This window comes from Labrus mixtus, chromosome 1, assembly GCF_963584025.1.
Source record: "Labrus mixtus chromosome 1, fLabMix1.1, whole genome shotgun sequence".
Taxonomy (NCBI): Eukaryota; Metazoa; Chordata; class Actinopteri; order Labriformes; family Labridae; genus Labrus; species Labrus mixtus.
Genome location: NC_083612.1, coordinates 34,886,694 through 34,906,732, shown reverse-complemented (window position 1 = coordinate 34,906,732; position 20,039 = coordinate 34,886,694). Strand labels below are relative to the sequence as shown.

At 42.4% G+C, this 20,039-nt stretch overlaps 1 protein-coding gene across 1 annotated transcript; it reads left to right on the top strand.

Moving 5' to 3' along the window:
• The first annotated feature begins 11,179 nt into the window (after positions 1 to 11,179).
• LOC132977985 (cytochrome b-c1 complex subunit Rieske, mitochondrial) lies at positions 11,180 to 14,559 on the top strand. The gene is made up of 2 exons (XM_061042948.1): positions 11,180 to 11,441; positions 13,772 to 14,559. The coding sequence occupies exons 1-2, from the start codon at positions 11,231 to 11,233 to the stop codon at positions 14,380 to 14,382; spliced, it is 822 nt and encodes a 273-aa protein (XP_060898931.1). The 5' UTR covers positions 11,180 to 11,230; the 3' UTR covers positions 14,383 to 14,559.
• Positions 14,560 to 20,039: the final 5,480 nt, after the last annotated feature.

Genomic DNA, 20,039 nt, shown 5'->3' with positions numbered 1-20,039 from the left:
TTCACACTTGCAGAAAAAACTCAAAACTTCCTGAGTTTTCATGGTGAGCTGCATGTGTGAACACAAACCAACAACTTTTTCACTCCAGCTTTACCTGGACTTTCTCCTGCCAGCCCCTCTAGTAAATAAATGTTCCACATGAAGCCAGGTTGAGCAAAGTAGCAGGAAATATTTAGCAAAAAATTGAACAGCAGGAAGAGGTGCTGACATTTATTTCCTATGACCGTAAAAATGGCTCTAGAATTGTGTGTAAAAACGGTTTGACATTGTTGGGGTTGTATCAAGTCAACTTTGGTTATATTCTTTAATAGTTATATTTAATTATTAATAATATAAATAATAATATAATTAAACTATGTTTAATCTCGTTTTGGGGCGCCACCCTGTACTCAGGGAAATATAACCAAAATATCACTCAAATCAGTCTCAAATTAGTTATTTAATTAATAATATTATTAATAATTAATAACTATATTTAATAAATTGAAGGTGTGAAATCTGTACACAAAGCCTTCGCACCCAGCTTATATCACAATGCAAATACACCAGTAATCACAAACAACCGCTCTCTTAAAATTATAACAGAATTTATTTAAACAAAGCAACATCAATCCAAAATCAATGAACTTAATCAAACAAATAACTATTATAAACTAATCTAAGCAAACAAACATTATCAAGCAAGGCTTGTGGATGAGGTGTGAATGTGTGTGTGTGTGTGTGTGTGTGTGTGTGTGTGAGAGGAGGGGAAGAGAGGGGGAGATGGCTTCGTACTCACGTGGTCGCCCACGATGGCGCACACCTAACAAAGACCTGGGTGTGTGCGTGTGTGTGTGTGTCTGTGTCAGTCGACGAAAGAGAGAGAGGAGGGGGAGATTGCTTCGTCTCACGTGGTCGCCCTTCAGATGGCGCACACCTAACAAAGATCTAGCGTGGTCTTATTGTCTAAAAGAGGCCGAGGCGTTTGAATGGCCGCGAGTGTACAGATCTCTATGTGTGTGTGTGCAGCCTATGTGCGTAATGGCACGGTGGTGGAGTCAGTCTCCAGATGTGCGTCTACACGGGAATATGTGTGTGTGTGTATGTGTGTGTTAGTTAGAGGAGGAGAAAAGAGAAAGAGAAATGCGTGCCTGAAGAGGCACAACTCAGAGTAATTCCCTTTCATTCACAGAAACAGACCAATGGCCGAATTCAAGTTAATACGGCTTACACTGGCCTTTCTGATCAGAAGAGTAATACCCGGCGATGGAACAGATCTTCTGTCCGTCCTGGTGCAGAGGCGTCTGATGGCGGCGAGGGTCCCTTACGGCAAGAACGGCTTCGATATGTTCTCCGTCGAGTGGAAAGATGTCCGTTGATGTCCTTTCGTTGCAGGACGGAATAAGACCGTTATCTTTCTGATAATCTGTTATAGCCTAACGCTCTCCGAGAAACTGAGATGCGTTCACTGGACGAGATTAAACATAGTTTAATGATATTTTATTTATATTATTAATAATTAGAAATAATTATTAAAGAATATAACCAAAGTTGACTTGATGCAACCCCAACAAATGGTGCAGCCCGTGTGAGGCCTTCAATAAACCAGCTTTATTGCCCTGTAAATGCACAGTAATCCGAACTTAAATCCTAAAAGGGATCTTTCTGAAGAATATTTTATTTTCTTTAAATTTTTGTTGTTTAAGCAAAGCAGACATCAAGCTGTTGCTTAGTTGTGTTGTATGTTGTTGGTTAACGGTTAAAGCAATAACTGTTGTCCCCTTTGTGTCCATACAACAACTGGACACAAGGATGCTAGTGTGACTTTCTCAATGAACTTGATTTGTTGCATTAATCCAGATTTTGATCCTGAAGTATTCTACTAAAGGATTGTGGTGCTCCTTGTTGTTTGAGAGCCATTTGGCCAGATGAGAGTGTAACCTCATCATTGTTGCATAGCCAGCTGTCCGAGAGGTGTGAGTTCCTCCCATCCTTTGAGGACTTGAGGTGTGAATCCCCTCTCCTATCTTCCAGGATAGACTGCAGTGATCAATTGGGAAACCTAGATAAGATTTGCTCTGGTGTTGATCTAGCTTTGTTTAGCTTAGCGTTTTTTTTTAACAGTAATCCACTGTGGTTCCATTTTATCACGAAAAATGTGTACCAAGACCCTAGGTGAGCCGGGAGCTGAGACTCCTTTTGGATCAGACGACGGAGCACTGCAAGAAACTGCTGCCGGTCTGACGAACCTCTCCTCAGAGGAGAGTGCCAACCTATATAGCTATTCAATTAGCATTAGTGATAAGAAATTAGAGGAGCTAGTTGATCTTGTCAACCACCGAGCCAGGATCACCCCTAATAAAGACAGAATGTATGCAGAAGACATACATCAACCATGGGCCAAGGCTCGCTGTGGATCAGACGATCCACCCCTTCAAGACGTAGCTAATCTTATCCACCTCCCTATAGAGCAGCTCGACAGTCTGAACTCCTACACCCTCAGCACATGTGAAGAGAAACTAAAGGGCTTGGTTGAATATGCAAATCAACTAACTGGGAAGCCAACACGCACAACTTCAGATGTTCTAGGCGAAATTCTCCTCCTTTATCAGCGCAAATCAAATGTGCAGAATGAGATACACCGGGCACAGCTAGCCCGGGTACAAGAAGAAGGACAGATCCTGATTGCAGGATAAACTAAAGACCTTGCAGGAAAATTGCAAGGCCCAGCAGGAGGAGAATAAAACACTGCATAGAAGCAGCAGGTTGGCCGAACAGAAGAAACAAAGTGACACGGTACCCAGATTTCAGGATAGGCAGATAAGTACTGCAGCCCCCATGTCAGCTGAGGGAACCTCAGACGAAGGATGGGAGACTGAACCAAGTCCATGGAGGAGGGAGACAGACATGTTGAAGGATCTGGAGGAGAGGGGAAGATACCGCCGGGTCGACCCAGGCACAAAAGCGCACACGTCCTCAGACTACCCGGTAAAGAGCTGGGTGAGTAAAAATGAAGGGCGCCACGCCTCCCCAGACCATGAAGCACCGTCATGGGGAAATGCCCCATGACGGTGCCCCCGCGTTCTGCAATACGCTTTGAGCCAAGAGAACCCTCACCCCGCAGGAAGAGGGACTTCACGCCCCCTAGAGACAGGGAGGAGGCACGGGTCCAATCGGGCACCGAATATTACCTGTCCCATGATAGACGGCCACGTCTGAGCCGAACACAAACCCCGCTACGGTTGTAACCGTACTACCGTGACAACCACAGGGCTTACGATTCGTCAGACGACTCGGACGGCCCTCGCCAGCCTTCGGTTCAGGGTCTGCGAACCAGGCAGATAGAACCTCAGGCCAAAGATCTGAAGCGTTTTGACCCAGATAGCCCAGATTCAAGTATTAACGACTACCTTAGAGAAGTCGACCATTGTGTCCTTGACCTGCCTCATGCGTCCTCACAGGAAAAACTGAAACGGATCTGGAAGACTACGGCTAGGAGTGTCCGTGCTTTCATGGGGACACTCCCACCAAAGGTCTGATCCTTGCAGAAAGGAAACAAATCTGTTAGTCAGCACTTACAAACTGCCAAGCAGAAAGTGTTGGACATGTTTGAATTAATTCAGGGAGTACAGGTAAGCATGGAGCAAGACATATCGTCAGGATATGACTCCGATCCTGGACCAAGCCCCTCAAGAGATCAAACAACCCTGCTGAAAAAGCTCAGTAAAGAACCGAGCAGCCAGGACAACCCAAGGACTGAGGAAATTAGTCTATTTTTCCCTGATTTTGACTGTGGAGCCCCGCTCCTTGGGGAAACACCCCAGTTCCCTGACAGCTGTGACACAGAGGCAGAGATAACACCCGGCCCCCTCCTGCTACCTGTACGTTCCCATCGCAGGATTCACAGCTGAGGAATATCCAAACCTCAGATGACTCGGATGGCTCCCTTTTACCCAGAGATCAAAGAATGCTCATTGAATCTATGGCACAGGATGTAGAGCGGTTTGACCCAGATAACTCAGACCACTGCATCGATGATTACCTCGGAGCGATTAACCTGTGTCTCAGTGATGTACCTGATGCATCCACAAGAGAAAAACTCAGGCTGATCTGGAAGACAACTTCCAAGAGTGTCCGTAACTTCACGACTACCCTTCAGCCTGAGATCAGATACCAGTACTCTGCGCTCTGCAATGCTTTGCGCCAGGAATACTCCACCTACATTGACCCTGCATCTGCCCTTCTTAGTGCTTTCAGTGTCCTGCACCAGAAGCACGAGGCCCCCAAAGATTATTACTGGCGCCTAAGATCTGCATATTTCCAGGGACGTGAGGCTCCAGGTTTGTAAGAGAACCAAACTTTCAAGTCCATCTTCATGCACAATCTGCATGGCTGCGTGCGGTCAGATGTCACCATGCATAGTCGTACACATCAGCTTAGTATGAAAGAGATCAAGAGATTCGCACAGGCAGTTTGGCAGACATGCTTACGTCACGTGACACGTGAGGGCAACAAGAGACCACATCACTGGCAGAATAGAGAACAGAGCCAGGGGGGTGAACGTGGGACTCAACCACAGAGTAGGTTCCAGCCTGGAGAACTGAGAACTACCAGATCCGAATGGAACTCTCGGGATGGCCGTAGCCTGAGACAGAAGGGTAGGTATAACCGGAGTTCCTACGAGCTCCCTAAGGAAGCACGTTCTGACAGTTCTGCCAGGGAGTTGGAGCGCATGAAAGAGGTGGTAGGTCAGGGGGCCTCCCTCACTTACAGAGAACCCGATTCTGACTCCACATAGGAGTGGGGGTATAGCCTCCATTCTGGAAACACAACAATGTCACTCTACCGACATGAATGTTTCCTAGTCCTTGTTTTGTGTTTTGACATTGGTAGGGAGACACATAATGTACATGTACATTTACACACCTACATGCCACAAACACCTTCCCACAGGCTTACTCCTGCCCAGGCTAGGAGTTAGCCCACATATCTACACCTGATACTCTTCTCTTTCTCTCCTCCTCTTGTCTGTTTGTTTCATTTGTTTTGTTAAAGAATGCACCTTGAGTAGCAAAGCTTTGCTAATGCCTGGTTATGTTTTATGCCTAGCTTTAGCCATAATTAGACAGTCTGCCCAGACTTTGCCTCAGTGTCTGCCCAGACCGAATGCCTCTCAAAATGTATGGACTGTTGCTCACTAACTATTTGAACGTTTGTCTCCTAACACATGGACTGTTGGCCCTATTTGCCCTAAAGACTGTGACCCGCAATCCCATTCTTCAGGACAAAGGGGGGATGTTGGGCAACGCAGGCTTAGGACAGTCAAACCATGGACTTGGGCCTTTGAGTTATTTACTGAGATCACAAAGAGGCCTAAAAGGACTCTTTATCCCAGAATTCCCTGCGGTACTTCACACCTACGTGTGACGTAAAGGGGGGACCGGAACCTGAGGGAGACCCCACAGGAAGGCGGCCAGGTGATAAAACTCCCCTCGTTCAATCTCTTTCCACGCGCTGACTTAAGTGCTCGGGGACCCAAGCTCACCTCATGTTTTCTGCAACAATCTTCCTTTGTTTTAAGTTTTGGCGCGCAGCTAATCCGCGGCCGGCAGTGTTCCAAAGTCCGAGCTCGGATTGTCCAGTGAACGCATCTCAGTTTCTCGGAGAGCGTTAGGCTATAACAGATTATCAGAAAGATAACGGTCTTATTCCGTCCTGCAACGAAAGGACATCAACGGACATATTTCCCCTCGACGGAGAACCAACGAAGCCGCTCTTGCCGTAAGGGACCCCCGCCGCCATCAGACGCCTCTACACCAGGACCGACAGAAGATCTGTTTTATCGCCGGACTCCTTTTTCCTTCACCGATCGCAGGCAAAGCGATTCACAAGTGAGGCTTAATTAGGTCTGGGCAGAATTAGCTTTAGAGAGTGTTTTTAACAATCGTGTGATTGAAGCAGAAACTGTAATTTTATCTTTGTTGGACCGTCGCGTCCTGAGTTTTGCCTGTTTAAAACTCTTGTTGTTCCCATTTCGGACCGCTGCGTCCTATATGTGTTTAGCGTAACAGCGTTATAACCGGGTATTACTCTTCTGATCAGAAAGGCCAGTGTAAGCCGTATTAACTTGAATTCGGCCATTGGTTTGTTTCTGTGAATGAAGGGAATTACTCTGAGTTGTGGTGCGGGATTCGGACTGTGATCCGGCCTCTTCAGACACGCATTTCTCTCCTCCTCTACGCTCCTCTTCTATCCTTTTTCTTCCCCTTTGACTAACACACACACACACACACACACAGAGATCTATACACTCGCGGCCATCCAGACGCCTCAGAGACACAGATCGTGTAGGGCCGAACTCGGTCTCTTTTAGACATTAAGGCCACATTAGGTCTTTGTTAGGTGTGTGCCATCGGAAGGGCGACCACGTGGGACGAAGCAATCTCCCCCTTTTCTTCTCCCCCCCCCCCCCCCCATCTCTCTTTCATACACACACACACACACACACACACACACACACACGCACACACCCACAAGCCTTGCTTGATAATGTCTGTTGCTTAGAATAGTTTATAATAGTTATTTGTTTGATTAAGTTCATTGATTTTGGATTGATGTTGCTTTGTTTAAATAAATTCTGTTATAATTTAAGAGAGCGGTTGTTTGTGATTACTGGTGTATTTGCATTGTGATATAAGCTGGGTGCGAAGGCTTTGTGTACGGATTTCACACCTTCAATTTATTAAATATAGTTATTAATTATTAATAATATTATTAATTAAATAACTAATTTGAGACTACTGATATTTTGGTTATATTTCCCTGAGTACAGGGTGGTGCCCCAAAACGAGATTAAACATAGTTTAATGATATTTTATTTATATTATTAATAATTAGAAATAATTATTAAAGAATATAACCAAAGTTGACTTGATACAACCCCAACAATGATGCATTTTAATTTTCCATTCCAACCTTGAAAATTGCATATTTAAAGCGACAGGCCCCTGATAATGGTATTAAGGCATTTGTTAATGGCCTTCTTCACAAACTATGAGCTGTGAAAGTTGTGAGAGGATGTCCAGGACACATGAGAGGTGATTTGATGTCAATAAAATCAAAAATTAGAAATCTACTGAGATTATAACCTTGAAATGTGCTTATTTAAGGCAATATGTCATTGATAATGATGATTTGCAGAGTTATTTTTATTTTTATTTTGTATTCATTGGTCTGAAATGTTAAGGGCTGTCACCTTCTATAATAGCAGTGGACTGAGATGTCTATGTTGAAAAACAAAGAAGTTATTGAATATTGAAATGAGCTGTATTGCACTTTTACGATGGTCCCTAACTCCGCCTATAATCACCGGCGTGTTGGACAGACATTCAGTTCTTTGCGCTCCCAGCTGCATCGTCATTTTTGGTTATTTGAAGTTCATCAAAACTGTGAAACATCTGCCTTAATCTGCTCTCCAACATATCCCCAAACTGTGAGAAATCGAGGCTTTGACTCGGAGCTATTGAAGGTAATCGACGTGAAAACAGGCGAATGTCAAATATGAAACCATCTTCACCCCGGTACCTGCAATTCCTCCCTTCTGATTGGTCAATCCCCCCTCCCCACACACACACACGGGAGAGCGGGGGGGCATTTCTACAAGTACAAATTTGTTTTGCTACAGACGTCTCGCAAAATGTGTTGCAAAACTCAAGCTGCGCAGATTCACACTAGAAAAGTAGTTTGTGAAGATTTAAGAAGTTGTAATTGGAGAGTTGTGGTTGTAAAAGATAATAGGCACAAGTTATTTAAAAAAAATCTGAGTAAATTATGATTTTTACATACAATTCCCCTTTTTCAAGCTCTCACATCTCATTCTACAAGCTCACATCACATTCTACAAGCTCTCACATGTCATTCTACAAGCTCACATCTCATTCTACAAGCTCACATCTCATTCTACAAGCTCTCACATCACATTCTACAAGCTCACATCTCATTCTACAAGCTCTCACATCACATTCTACAAGCTCTCACATGTCATTCTACAAGCTCACATCTCATTCTACAAGCTCTCACATCACATTCTACAAGCTCTCATATGTCATTCTACAAGCTCACATCTCATTCTACAAGCTCTCACATCTCATTCTACAAGCTCACATCTCATTCTACAAGCTCTCACATTTTGCAACATATCTACCTTCATAAAAGACCCATGACAAATAATAATAAACACTGAAAGCCCCTTTTATTTGTTTCTGATCATTATTATAATTTTGTTCATCTACTGCAGTTAAAGAAGTGGTGAAGTTGACATCAATTTTCCTCTGGAGGGAGCCCTTGCCTGCTTTGAATGGAGGTGCATCAGATAGACTCTGTAACTTTATGCTGATTGAAGGCGTCTGTATATTTAGAAGCTGAGCAGATCCCAGACTCTCACTCATTTATAATTTAAACAGCTGTGAGTCATTGTGACTATTTGTGAACACAGCACTCTGCAGCTCAGAGAGGTTTTTATTCTGCTAAAATAACTATTTAAGTCCCTTTGTGTGTGTGTATGTGTGTGTGTGTGCGTGTGTGTGTTTTCCAGTTGGATGCAGATGTTCTGCTTGTATCCTGAGGCAGCAGTGTTGACTCTCACCTTCTCTAAAAGCTTTCTGAGGTAGTTTGTCTCACCGAGGTGACTTCTCAGTCCCTCGGAGTCAGAGTGTCTACTCCTGAACCCTGCAGATCTGCTGACTGCTGTGTCATGGGACATTTTCCGTATTCAATGTTGAACAGTGTAGAAGTTGTTTTTTAATCAATTAAAACAACACAGTATATCAAATACAAAGAGTTCCTAATCAAAAAACTAAAATCTTTGTAAAAATTTTACAATGCAATAAATGAAACATAGTATAGGCCCTATATATACCCAAATAAAACATGGATATGTTGGCTTCGGTAGGCAAGCTAACGACCACATGGCTTTGCTGGGTACACATTGCTCTGATGTTATGAGAGTTTAACCTGACACAGCCTATACAACTTAATCTACATTTTCTAGATGTAAATACTGCTGAACCACTCCGTGCTATGAGATGCAATCTGTCCAATGTGCTGCTTTACATACAGCTAGTAGTGCATTATGGCAGTATAGCAGTAGCCATAAACAGGAGCTACAGCCCTGGCTAGTGGTTAGTGTCTTAGACCTCAGCTACAAATAACATCTGACCATCATTGTGGGCCTGAGTGAATAAAAATATCAATAATTAGTTCAACTGACTGGTAATTTTGGTGCAGAGGACATCATCATCCTCGCAGATCTTTGGGTCTGGACACAAAAACTGTCCATGAGTCAGAAGGTTCATGTATGTGAATGTGCATGGACGTCTGTGGGTATCTGAACAGTGTTGGTGTGATCCCTCTGTGAGCTCAGTTGTGTTTACAGTTTTTCTCAGTCGCTTTGGTACATTTCTCGAATCATCCTCGACATTTGCAAAACAGTAAGTGCATTTCTCATAACATTCGTACAAATAGCAAAATACCATGGATTACCTGCAAAAGCCAGTCTCTTGCTCAAAATCCTTAGTTCATCTCTCAAAAGTAAATATCTGTGTCAATGAACATGTCAGTGCCATCAGAATGACAAGTCCTTGTGTCATTGTGTCATATTGCTTAGTCATGTTGTCAATATAACAGTGTACTCTGGAGGGGTGTTCTGATATAAACTATGGCTAAAGTTCTGATAACAATTATTGTAAATTGTAAGTTACACCTTAGTGTACGTGGGAGATTGATTGCAAGAGACTGGACAAGATTCACATTTACGCTTTTACTGTTTGTACTGTAATTTGTTGACAGACCCTGTCATTACGATACAGAAAGGAAAAGACAGCACTGCATAGCACAAAGAAAAAAACAAAAAAACAAAAGTAGAAATGTGAACATAGGACAATCTCCTTAGGGAAATCTGTACATGCAGTGCTGTAGGAATTACAGTGCAGTCTTCCTACACCTCCTGACGTTGACGCTGGCGATCATATACTTTCCAGTATTTACAGTTGTTCTCCCAACATTTGGCTGAAACCCTTCGACCAGCCTCGGCCATTGTAAGCCCATGATTGAGAACGTGGTCTACAAGTGTGGTTCTTATCTCATCAGGAACGCGCATATGTCCTCGGCCTCTTCTGCCTCTTCCTCTGTTTTGCCTCCCAGCTCCTCCGCCACGCAGCCTCACTCCTCTTCCTCTTCTTCTTCTCTCTGGCTGTTGACCCCATCCAATTGTAACATTGTGTTGTGCTCCAGCTATATATATACTTGCCAGTTGATGGTTCATGAGATGCACCTTTGAGCTATTTCAGAAAACTGGTTGATCATTGGTTTATCTAATGCTTCACACATTTCCCTTCGTTAGAGAAAGTCAAGATTCACCTGGGAGCAATTTACCAATTCAGGACAGATTTAGAAAAAAAAGTCTAATGGAAATGTATAGAAATATGCTTGACATATTATGACAACTTGTTCAACCATGTTGCATGTAAAGACTTATGTGATGAACTAATGCCTAAATGTTGTGGGGGGTGAGACTATTCAACAGAGACCCATTATAATACATTTTAATCAACATGACATAAGCAATTGATAATGTAGGAAACAGCAGAGAATTGTACATAATCATTTGAATGGATGTACCAAAGCATTTTTTTGCTTTTGCGTTTTTGCTTTTTTGATGTGCACAAGTGACACAATGATGTGAAGATTGAACAAGTAGTTTTGAGAATTTCAATTCTGATCTGAGAAATGTACCAAAGCGACTGAGAAAAACTGTAATACAGGCTACTCAGAGGAGGAGAGGAGGTCGGCTCGTTGTGAATCCGTTCCTTTGAATTCTTATGAATGGAGCAGAAAGTGACACACAACTTCTGAAGTCTATAATTAACTCTAAAGGGATTAGTCTACATTCGAGAGGAGGGCTATTAGCTCTATCTATCTATCTATCTATCTATCTATCTATCTATCTATCTATCTGTCTATCTATCTGTCTATCATCTATCTATCTGTCTAGCTGTCTGTCTATCTGTCTGTCTATCTGTCTATCTGTCTATCTATCGGTCTATCTATCTATCTGTCTGCGTGCATGCGTGCGTGTGCACGTGTGTTACGCATAGTGTTACGTAATACGAAATCCAGCGTGATTACGCACTTGGTTACGTCACGTACTACGTTCTCAGACACAAGGTCGTTGTAGCAGCAGTTAGCCGCAAACATGATGTCCCTCGCTGCCCGGTCGGGGGCTTTTTCCCCCTACATGCAGGCCACAGCCTTCACAGTGGCTGGTCCTCTGAAGGCTCTGGTCCCGGGGGTCGTCGTGAAAGGAGAGAAGATTTTATTAGGCACAAAGAAGAAGTTCCTCTGCCGGGAAACACTCACCGGACAGAGCCCGAAAACGGGGCCTGCTGTGACAGTTAGCATCAATGGTGAGTGGTTAGCAGAAAACGGCTAAGCCCACTTTCTTCTTTAATGAAACTGAACATCAAACATTAGTTACTTTCTCCGTACTGAAAGTGAGCCTGTCCTAATGATCAGAAATAAGAAAAACGTTTGCAGTTGACGTTAGCAGTCAGGGGTCAGCTATCATCCTGTTAGCTTAGCTGGCTACAGCTCGTCCTACAATCTGAGGTCAGCCTGATGCTGGTGTGGTTATTGGTTATTCTGTGTTCTGGTCCGTCAGTGATTGTTTGACTCTGAACATGTACTACACAACACTAAAAGACAGACCTTGATACTGTCAGTGTATCTAGCCGTGTGCTGTCAGTGTCCCCTTGTGACCCTGTTGACGTGTTTAGTGATCATTGCTTCAGGACCCCCACAACAAACTGGTTACATTACTGCATGGTAATTAGCTTGATAAACCAGTTAACCTCAGGGAGCAAATGTTGATATGGGTCGATATTTATTCCGGGGAAAAATTGGAGAAAGTGTATCTGTAAAATAAACAGATGTTCAGATACAGAACTCACCAAATCTTTAATTTTCAAAATTTCTGGCATACAATGAAGATCCCCGGTGTTCTGTCTGGTGTCCTTTACTGTATGATTACCTATTCTTATTTTTTATATTCTAAGTGCTTATTTATGTATCTCTTCTTATATTGTTTTATTTGCTTTGATCACATGCTGCTGTAACACAATTTCCCAGTTCAAGTCAAAGTCAACTTTATTGTCAATTTCAAAATATGCCAGACAAACAGTGGAATCGAAATTGCGTTTGTCTCCGTCCCACGGTGCAATACAACCAAAATAAGATCAAATAGAATAAGGTGAAATAGATAAAATAAAATAAGATAAATAATCTTTACAGTAATACATTCTAAATAGTGCAAAAGGTACAAAACAAAATTGTAAATAAAATACAATTTTAAGAAAAAGTACATTTGAAATGTGCAATATGTGCAATGTGCAGTAAACTGAGTGTACTTTTTTGGGATCAATAAAGTAATTCTATTCTATTTTATTATGTAGGGAGGCATACACTGAGCTGTATGAATGTAGTGGTTGAATGTGATCTCAAACTGTTCCAGTGAATGGTTTTAACACACACATTCAAAGCTAAAATCATTTGCTCGAATTGTACGTGTTAAATCACATGTCAGTAAAATTCCAAGCGATGGAAGTTGAAGTCAGATCTGTGTGTATTTCAGGTGTATCATATGCAAAGGTCAAATACAAACACTCATGCTCTCATCATCACCAACAAACACAAGTTAAGTTAGAACTAAATCATAACAAATATTTCCTGGCAGCTGTTGATCGGATCTTATAATCTTATCTTACAATTCACTTAGCAGACGCTTTTATCCAAAGCGACGTACATCAGAGACTAAGTACTAATCCATTCATACACCACCACTGAAGCAGCAGGAGCAATGCAGGGTTAAGTGTCTTGCCCAAGGACACATCTGACATGTTGCTCAACTGGGGATCGGGCGACGACTCTACCCACTGAGCTACAGCCGGATATTTCAAGACAACGTTTCGCTTGTTCAGATCTCTAGTTACACACTTAACCAGAATACCTGCTGATGCCACGTGGCTTTTAGATTTTGTCTAGTGTGCAGCTGCAATCAAATAGAAAGCCCTAAAATTAGGGAATCAGTGTTGCCCTGATCTCTGTGTGTGCAGTTGTACAACCACGCTTCTAAACATTCCAGCAATTTATAGTGTCTTACCTAGACTTTAAATCTGCTCTTGGGACTCCACCTGACCAAAGGATGTGATTTTGGCTTAATCTTCAAATCCTCTATGCGACTCAAAAACCCTAAATCGTGTATGCCAGGCCTCACCTTTTCCACTAACCCCAAACAGTCCCACACATCTACCTCCAACCTTGAAGATGTTTTTAGTATTTTTTTTGTCATGTTTCTGTACAAACATCTTGGCACAATTAGCTGGTCTCTGTTCTGTGAAGTTGGATACCATGCTACATGACAATGGAGCACACAGAGATGTTTTGTTGCACACATTAAATTGGGGAACGAGTGATTTGAAGGAAACAACGCTTGGTTTAGTTAAACTCTTTACCTGTATGTAAAATGCAGAATCCTGCTCTATTTCTGACAGTCTCAGCAGCAGCAACTTGACTAACCTCTTAGACAACATTGTAAAGAAAATGTTTAAAAATAAGGCATGAATATATCTGATCTTAAACAAATCAGAACAGCCCACCATGCTGGCATAGATCAGTGTGACCATCACATGTTACACCAGGTTATCTCTGTGTCTGATAAGTCATCTTTTTATCTGTGCAGGCAGTGCAGGAGTGCGGTTTGCCCACACAGATGTCAGGGTACCAGACTTCTCTGACTACAGGCGCCCTGAGGTTCTGGACCCTAACAAGTCTTCTCAGGACAGCAGCGAGTCCAGGAGAACATTCTCCTACCTGGTCACCGGAGCCTCCACGGTGGTGACCGTGTACGCCGCCAAGACGGTGGTCACACAGTTTGTGTCCTCCATGAGCGCCTCGGCTGACGTCCTGGCTCTGTCTAAGATCGAGATCAAGCTGGGCGACATCCCCGAGGGCAAGAACATGACCTTCAAGTGGAGGGGCAAGCCACTGTTCGTCCGCCACCGTACCGAGAAGGAGATCGCCACCGAGGAGGCAGTCAACATGGCAGAGTTGCGAGACCCTCAGCATGACAAGGACCGCGTCCAAAACCCCAGCTGGATCATCGTGCTTGGGGTGTGCACTCACCTGGGCTGCGTGCCAATCGCCAATGCCGGAGACTATGGGGGATACTACTGCCCCTGCCACGGCTCCCACTACGACTCCTCAGGCCGCATCAGGAAAGGCCCCGCACCCCTCAACCTGGAGGTCCCCTTCTACGAGTTTCCCGATGAGGAGACGGTGATAGTGGGTTAAAAACTCTCCTCGGACTCTGATGGTTCACAGCTGATGTGTGTCTGAGGGAGGCGTGTCTCTCTACGGAGGGTCGTGGTCCAGTCCCATAAATGATCTCAGCAGGTTGAAATGTTTGATCACAGCAGCTCTACTGATCACATTATGTATTTATCCGTCTAAACAAGCATCAGCTATGGTCTGTAGGGAAGTCTTTGTTTCCTCTGAATCAGAATCTGATGTAAACACGACACAAAACCTCCTCTTTAAGTTATCGTCCAGCTCATAAACCGTGGACATCTGTTGTGTTCAAGACTGGTTAATAAAGATTTCTATTTTATTTGAACACTTGGACTGATCTTTGTTTGCTTATTTCACAAACTTGTAGTTATAAGTGTGTTGATGTTCCATCTCATGAATAAATCAGAACTCTTCATGAGCTGTTCTGTAAGTGCATTTGTAGCGCTGAAGATGTTTTCTGTGTTACTCTAAAAAATTAAGTTAAATAGGATAATACTGTTGATGTGTTAACATCATTCTCGATTTCTTTGCTCTTCAAAAACTGCTGCTACATTACCTGCATGATAATTAAAGGAAAAAGGCCCTAATCTTAAATGTTCTGGCTTTTTAAATAACAGGTAAAAAAAAAAAACTTTTGGGGATGCTGCAGCACATTTCCACAGCTGGCAAACAAAAGAAGGGGTGTGTTTTTTATTCTCACTAAGTGTCTGACAACATTACAGAGAGCGTGTTGTATATGGAAGCGATTAGTGATCAGAATTCAAATGATAAAGCTAATTTGAAAATTCAAATGCATTAACAGAAATTCTTTTTAACTTTCAGAATATGGGTGTATTATTTGACTCAAAAATAAAATGATGATTAATTGATCTAATTTGGATTTTAGTTTTCAACTTCAAAAATGCACATTCTTTGACTAAATTAAAATGAAGAAAATGGCTTTTGCTTTATCATTTTCAAAAAATGCCCGCTAAATCTGTATCATAATTAAAATGAAAAACGTAACGTAATATTTACAGTCTATGAGGCGAGCGGGCAGAAAGTGCAGTACGATGGGTGGCGGGGTGAATCTTTAACGCTGGTACAAGCTCCAAACAAGTTGTTGCACTGATTTTGATTCAATTTTAGCGTTGTAGTTGATTATTCTTTTAATAACTACAAAACAATCTCTGAAAGGGAGAGAGAGCTCATACAGTCGGTCGAGAGGGAGACTATGTGCCATTACGCACAGAGGATGAGAGTCAGAGCTGGAGAGATTATTTGAAACAGAAAATTCAATCGATAATCTTTTTTAATGTAACTCAGTTAAGCAGAGAAGAGAGTGATCTATAATCTATCAATAAACCGGTCTTAGGACACGTATGTGTGAATTTCACGGCGTGCAGATGCTGAGTGACTCTCACGGTCAGAGATAGTGGGCATGGTGTCATGTGTGAGACTTGGCAGCTCGGGTTATAAAGCTGCTGCGTCATGCTCGCTGAAAGTTCAGTGTGCGCTGAAAAAACACTCCGATCACCACCTGTATCACAGTGTGAACTAAAGTCTGCCCTAGTGTTAAAGATTTACCCCGCCACCCGTCGTACTGCGCGTTCTGCCCGCTCGCCTCATAGACTGTAAATATTACGTTCACCTGCCTGGGAGCTGGAGTCTGACGTCACTTTCCTGCGTCGTTCACTTTGCCAATTCATTTTCGAGTTGGTTTGAATTATGATCACTTTTTAGCACGGCAAGTTTGAAAAAGAAAAGCCAAAGACCTTTTAGTTTTCATTTGAATGATGTCATACAATATGCAGACATAGAGAGTAAAAGTATAATGCAAACTGGATGACTGAATATTCATTTTAAATATAGGTCAGATAATGCACCTATAATCTGAAAATTAAAACATGTTTCTGTTACTGTATTTTCATTTTAAAATTAGCTTTTTCATTTGAATTATGATACAGATTTAGCGGGGCATTTTTTTGAAAATGATAAAGCAAATGTCATTTTCTTCATTTTAATTTAGTCAAAGAATGTGCATTTTTGAAGTTGAAAACTAAAATTCAAATTAGATAAATTAATCATCATTTTATTTTTGAATTCTGATCACTAATCACTTCCATATTTGTAAAGGATGCTTTATCACTCTTCAAAGACACCAGACTTCATTAACAAAAACAGATATTTAATCCTACAGAAGACACGAGTTACTGATCTGTCAGTTTGTGAAGCATATTGACACAAACTGAGACATTAATAAACCAGCAGCTCACATGTTCTGTGAGGCTAAAATTGTTTGTTTGTTTTTGATTTTTATGTTTTAGACATTTAGACCAGCAGTGAGTATTATCTGTGTTTGGAGTTCGGCTCTGTCACTGAGGTCAATCCTGCTGACGGACAGGCCTGATAGCTGTTACTTAAGAACAATCAGTAAAATAATTGATGTTTGTCAGTGAGGTTTGTTTTTGCCTTTAAAATATAAACTCAAACAGAGAATCAGAGCACATAAATCAGAGTCACTGAGGGCCTGTGTTTACAGTCAGAGGTGAACCTCAGCAGGAGAAACTGTACAGGGAGCCTGAGGGAGGAAGCAGAATGATAGGTTTAATTACTGCACAGAGCAGGAAACGTTGAGTGCTGCTGTGATTGATTGGTTATAGGTTTTTAATGGTTGGTTGTAACTCCAGCAGAGTTTTCTGGAGAGAAAAATCATTGTTACTGCACAGCTTCAGGGCAGCACAGTAAAAAAAAATCACTCCACCCGGTAAGAAGTCATTTGAACTGTCCCTGATTGTGTTTATGTGGACTGAGAAAAGCTAATAAGACAGTCTGATGTATTTGACAAATAAAAAATGTAGAGCGATGCACAGAAATGTCAAAAATATGGAACTGATTTTGATCATGCAGACACTGCTGATGACGCTGAGTCAGTGTTAAATGTCCACAATGTCTCTACAGGGAGCTGAATCATCCACTTGGCAGCATTTCAGCAATGACTTAGAACTAAAACACCCGAGATCAGATCACATTACCATGCACATAGTTTGTACATGTACGTGCCAGGTTTGAAAGGTGTACACAAAACAGAAAAGGCTGCTGAAACTTTCCAATAATAGAATATAGAATTTAACTTTAAAGGACGACAGTGCGACCTTTTGATCCAGTAGATGTCACCCTTGAGCACCAGCAAGAAACCAAAACAAACTGCTGTTTAGCGACACCTCGCTCTCCTCCAGCGTCACACCTCCACTCCCCCCTCACTCACGTTTGCACAAAGGAGTTATGAATTAGAACACACCACAATTAAGCTGAAGCGGTGGACACCTTTGCTCAAGTGCAGCTTGCCTGTGGCCTGCATCTTTGTATTAGCAGGCTAATGTTAGCAGACTTTGGTTAATGAGTTGCTCAAAACAGTGGGCCATGTATCAGGTATTGATCGTATTGTGAGCTCCCTTTTGATACTCACCCCTATGTAGAATTTTAGAGTCGATTACCTCTGCTCCTCCTCCTCCTTCCTGCTCAGCCTGCAAAAAGCCCTGACCTTATTTGACAAGCAGAGAGGAGACTAAAATGTAGGTAATGAAGGTCTTTATGATTCTCTATGTGCCCTCCTCTTGCACCTTCTGCTTCTTATCTGTCATACCTCTGAGAGTTCACATCTGATGGTTCATTTTACAGACTGAAGCTCCCTCTGCAGGCTGGGCAGGACAGGTCACAAAGCAGGAAGTGATGCAGCCAGTCAGGTTGCTCTGACACAGTCAGATATACGGTATATAAAAGATTTTGTATGTTTCAGTCCTCTTACAGAACCTGTTTTGAAAGCAACAGTATGGACTGTTTTTGTCTGCAGAGAACAGGCAGAGAGAGTAGTCATGCAGGTGAAAATAAATTTACTGAGGATGAAGTGAGTTAATTTAGTCTGAACCAACCAGAGGAAGCTGAATTTTTAAAGAGCAGCAAGTTTTTAGCAGATCCAAAACGGGAGCAAAGATACACACACCCCCGTCAGAGAGAGAGAGAGAGCACAGCCTGTCGTCTGGGGTTTGGGGGCTAATACACACAAAGTGAGCAGACCTCTCTACACCAGTCTGCTCGGGGTCTGTGGGGAACACCGAGTGTTTTTCTTGACTGTTGCTCAGGCTTTTAAAGCACTCAGCTCAGTAATCTCTGGGTCAGCATTTTAGAAACATCGTCATGCTCCCCCCCACAGGAGACCGAGCAGAGCCGGTCTCAGGGAGGAACCCGGACTAAAAACACAGCACACATTGTCACATCCTGCAGCCCCCCACAGGTCGCAGTGTGTGTGACGTCAGCTCAGGATGGAGATGCTGACAGAGCGTCTGATCTCAGAGCTCAGCAGGTCGACCTGTCAGGGGAACAACGTTAGGATACAGAAAATTATCAGTTTGGTTTTAAATGTATTTATATTCTTGAAGTATAAGCATGAAATTAAAAAAAGTTATAACATACCCTGTACTAAATACGGGTGTGAATCTCTTCTTTACAAGACAATTTGATCCGATAAGATTCTCTAGATCGATTCAGTGTGAGGAGGTATGACCCTGGGTTATATTGGTTTGTTTAAGTCTTGTTATATGTTCAGTCTCCTCCCCTGCAGTGCATGGATGTGCATCTGTGAGAATGTGTCTGTGGGTGTGTATATGTCAATCAGGTGTGGATGCAGGTGTGACGCCCGATATGTCAGTTCAACTGGAATTGATTGAATCAAGCCTGACATCACAGCTTTCAAATGTCAGCTGTTGCAGCCCGCCTGTCACCAGCCACTTCCAACAAAAAAGCATTTCAGTCAGGAACACTCTCGTCAAAAATGTAACAATTTTATTGCAAAACTGGGAATACAGTTTTGCTTGGCGTTGAAGGCTCTGCTCGACGGATGCTCCCTGGGTTAGCTGAGCGGCGTGCCACAGCTTTCAAGGGAGCGCAGTGCTAAACCCTCCCGCCAAGGATCAATAATAACGAGTGTATTTTCACAAAAAATGTACAAATAATAAATACATGTAAAATATGGAATTTGAGATATAATGAAATGTATTTTCAGACCAAAACTCATTTATTTATGCTCACAGACTCTGGCCTCGTGTTGGCGATCTTTTATTCTTTATTAAAACTGATCATAGTTTTCAGTAAAAACGCTCTGAATATAAACTTTATTGAGTTTCTGTGTTCATGCTGGTCGCTCCTCTCGTCCGTCTGAGAGCAGCCGAGTCAAACGCCACTCTCCGCTCGTAAAATTTTTTTGAACCGCAATGCATGATGGTATATATTGATAGTGACCATCGCTCGTACACTACTTTTCCAAATGCATTGTGGGATACATTGAGTGATAATTCAGATTGTGTGTCAGAAACTTTGTCTAGAGTTTGCTAGATGTATTAAGTGTTATTTTGTAAATAACTTTTATTAATATATCATTGTAAATATTGAGCACTTTAGCAACAGTGTAGGTTGAGCTTTTCTTCTTTTAATGTGTTGAGGAGCTCAGGTAAGAGAACTCATTTGTTTAAACTTGTGGTCAGGGAATATAAGGGATTTGATTAGATCACTTTTTGTTGTTTTAGGCACTGCTCAACTCTAAAGTCAATTCTCTGGGTCCCTGTCCCCTTTTGCGGAGCTCCACTTCAACAATTCACTCAACTACAGGACTGAGACCTGTCGAG

Bases quoted from the DNA above. Each gene is read 5' to 3' on its own strand.
- LOC132977985 (XM_061042948.1), top strand. From the start codon at position 11,231: ATGATGTCCCTCGCTGCCCGGTCGGGGGCTTTTTCCCCCTACATGCAG. The intron at 11,442-13,771 runs GTGAGTGGTTAG...TTATCTGTGCAG, and splicing joins TGTGACAGTTAGCATCAATG to GCAGTGCAGGAGTGCGGTTT.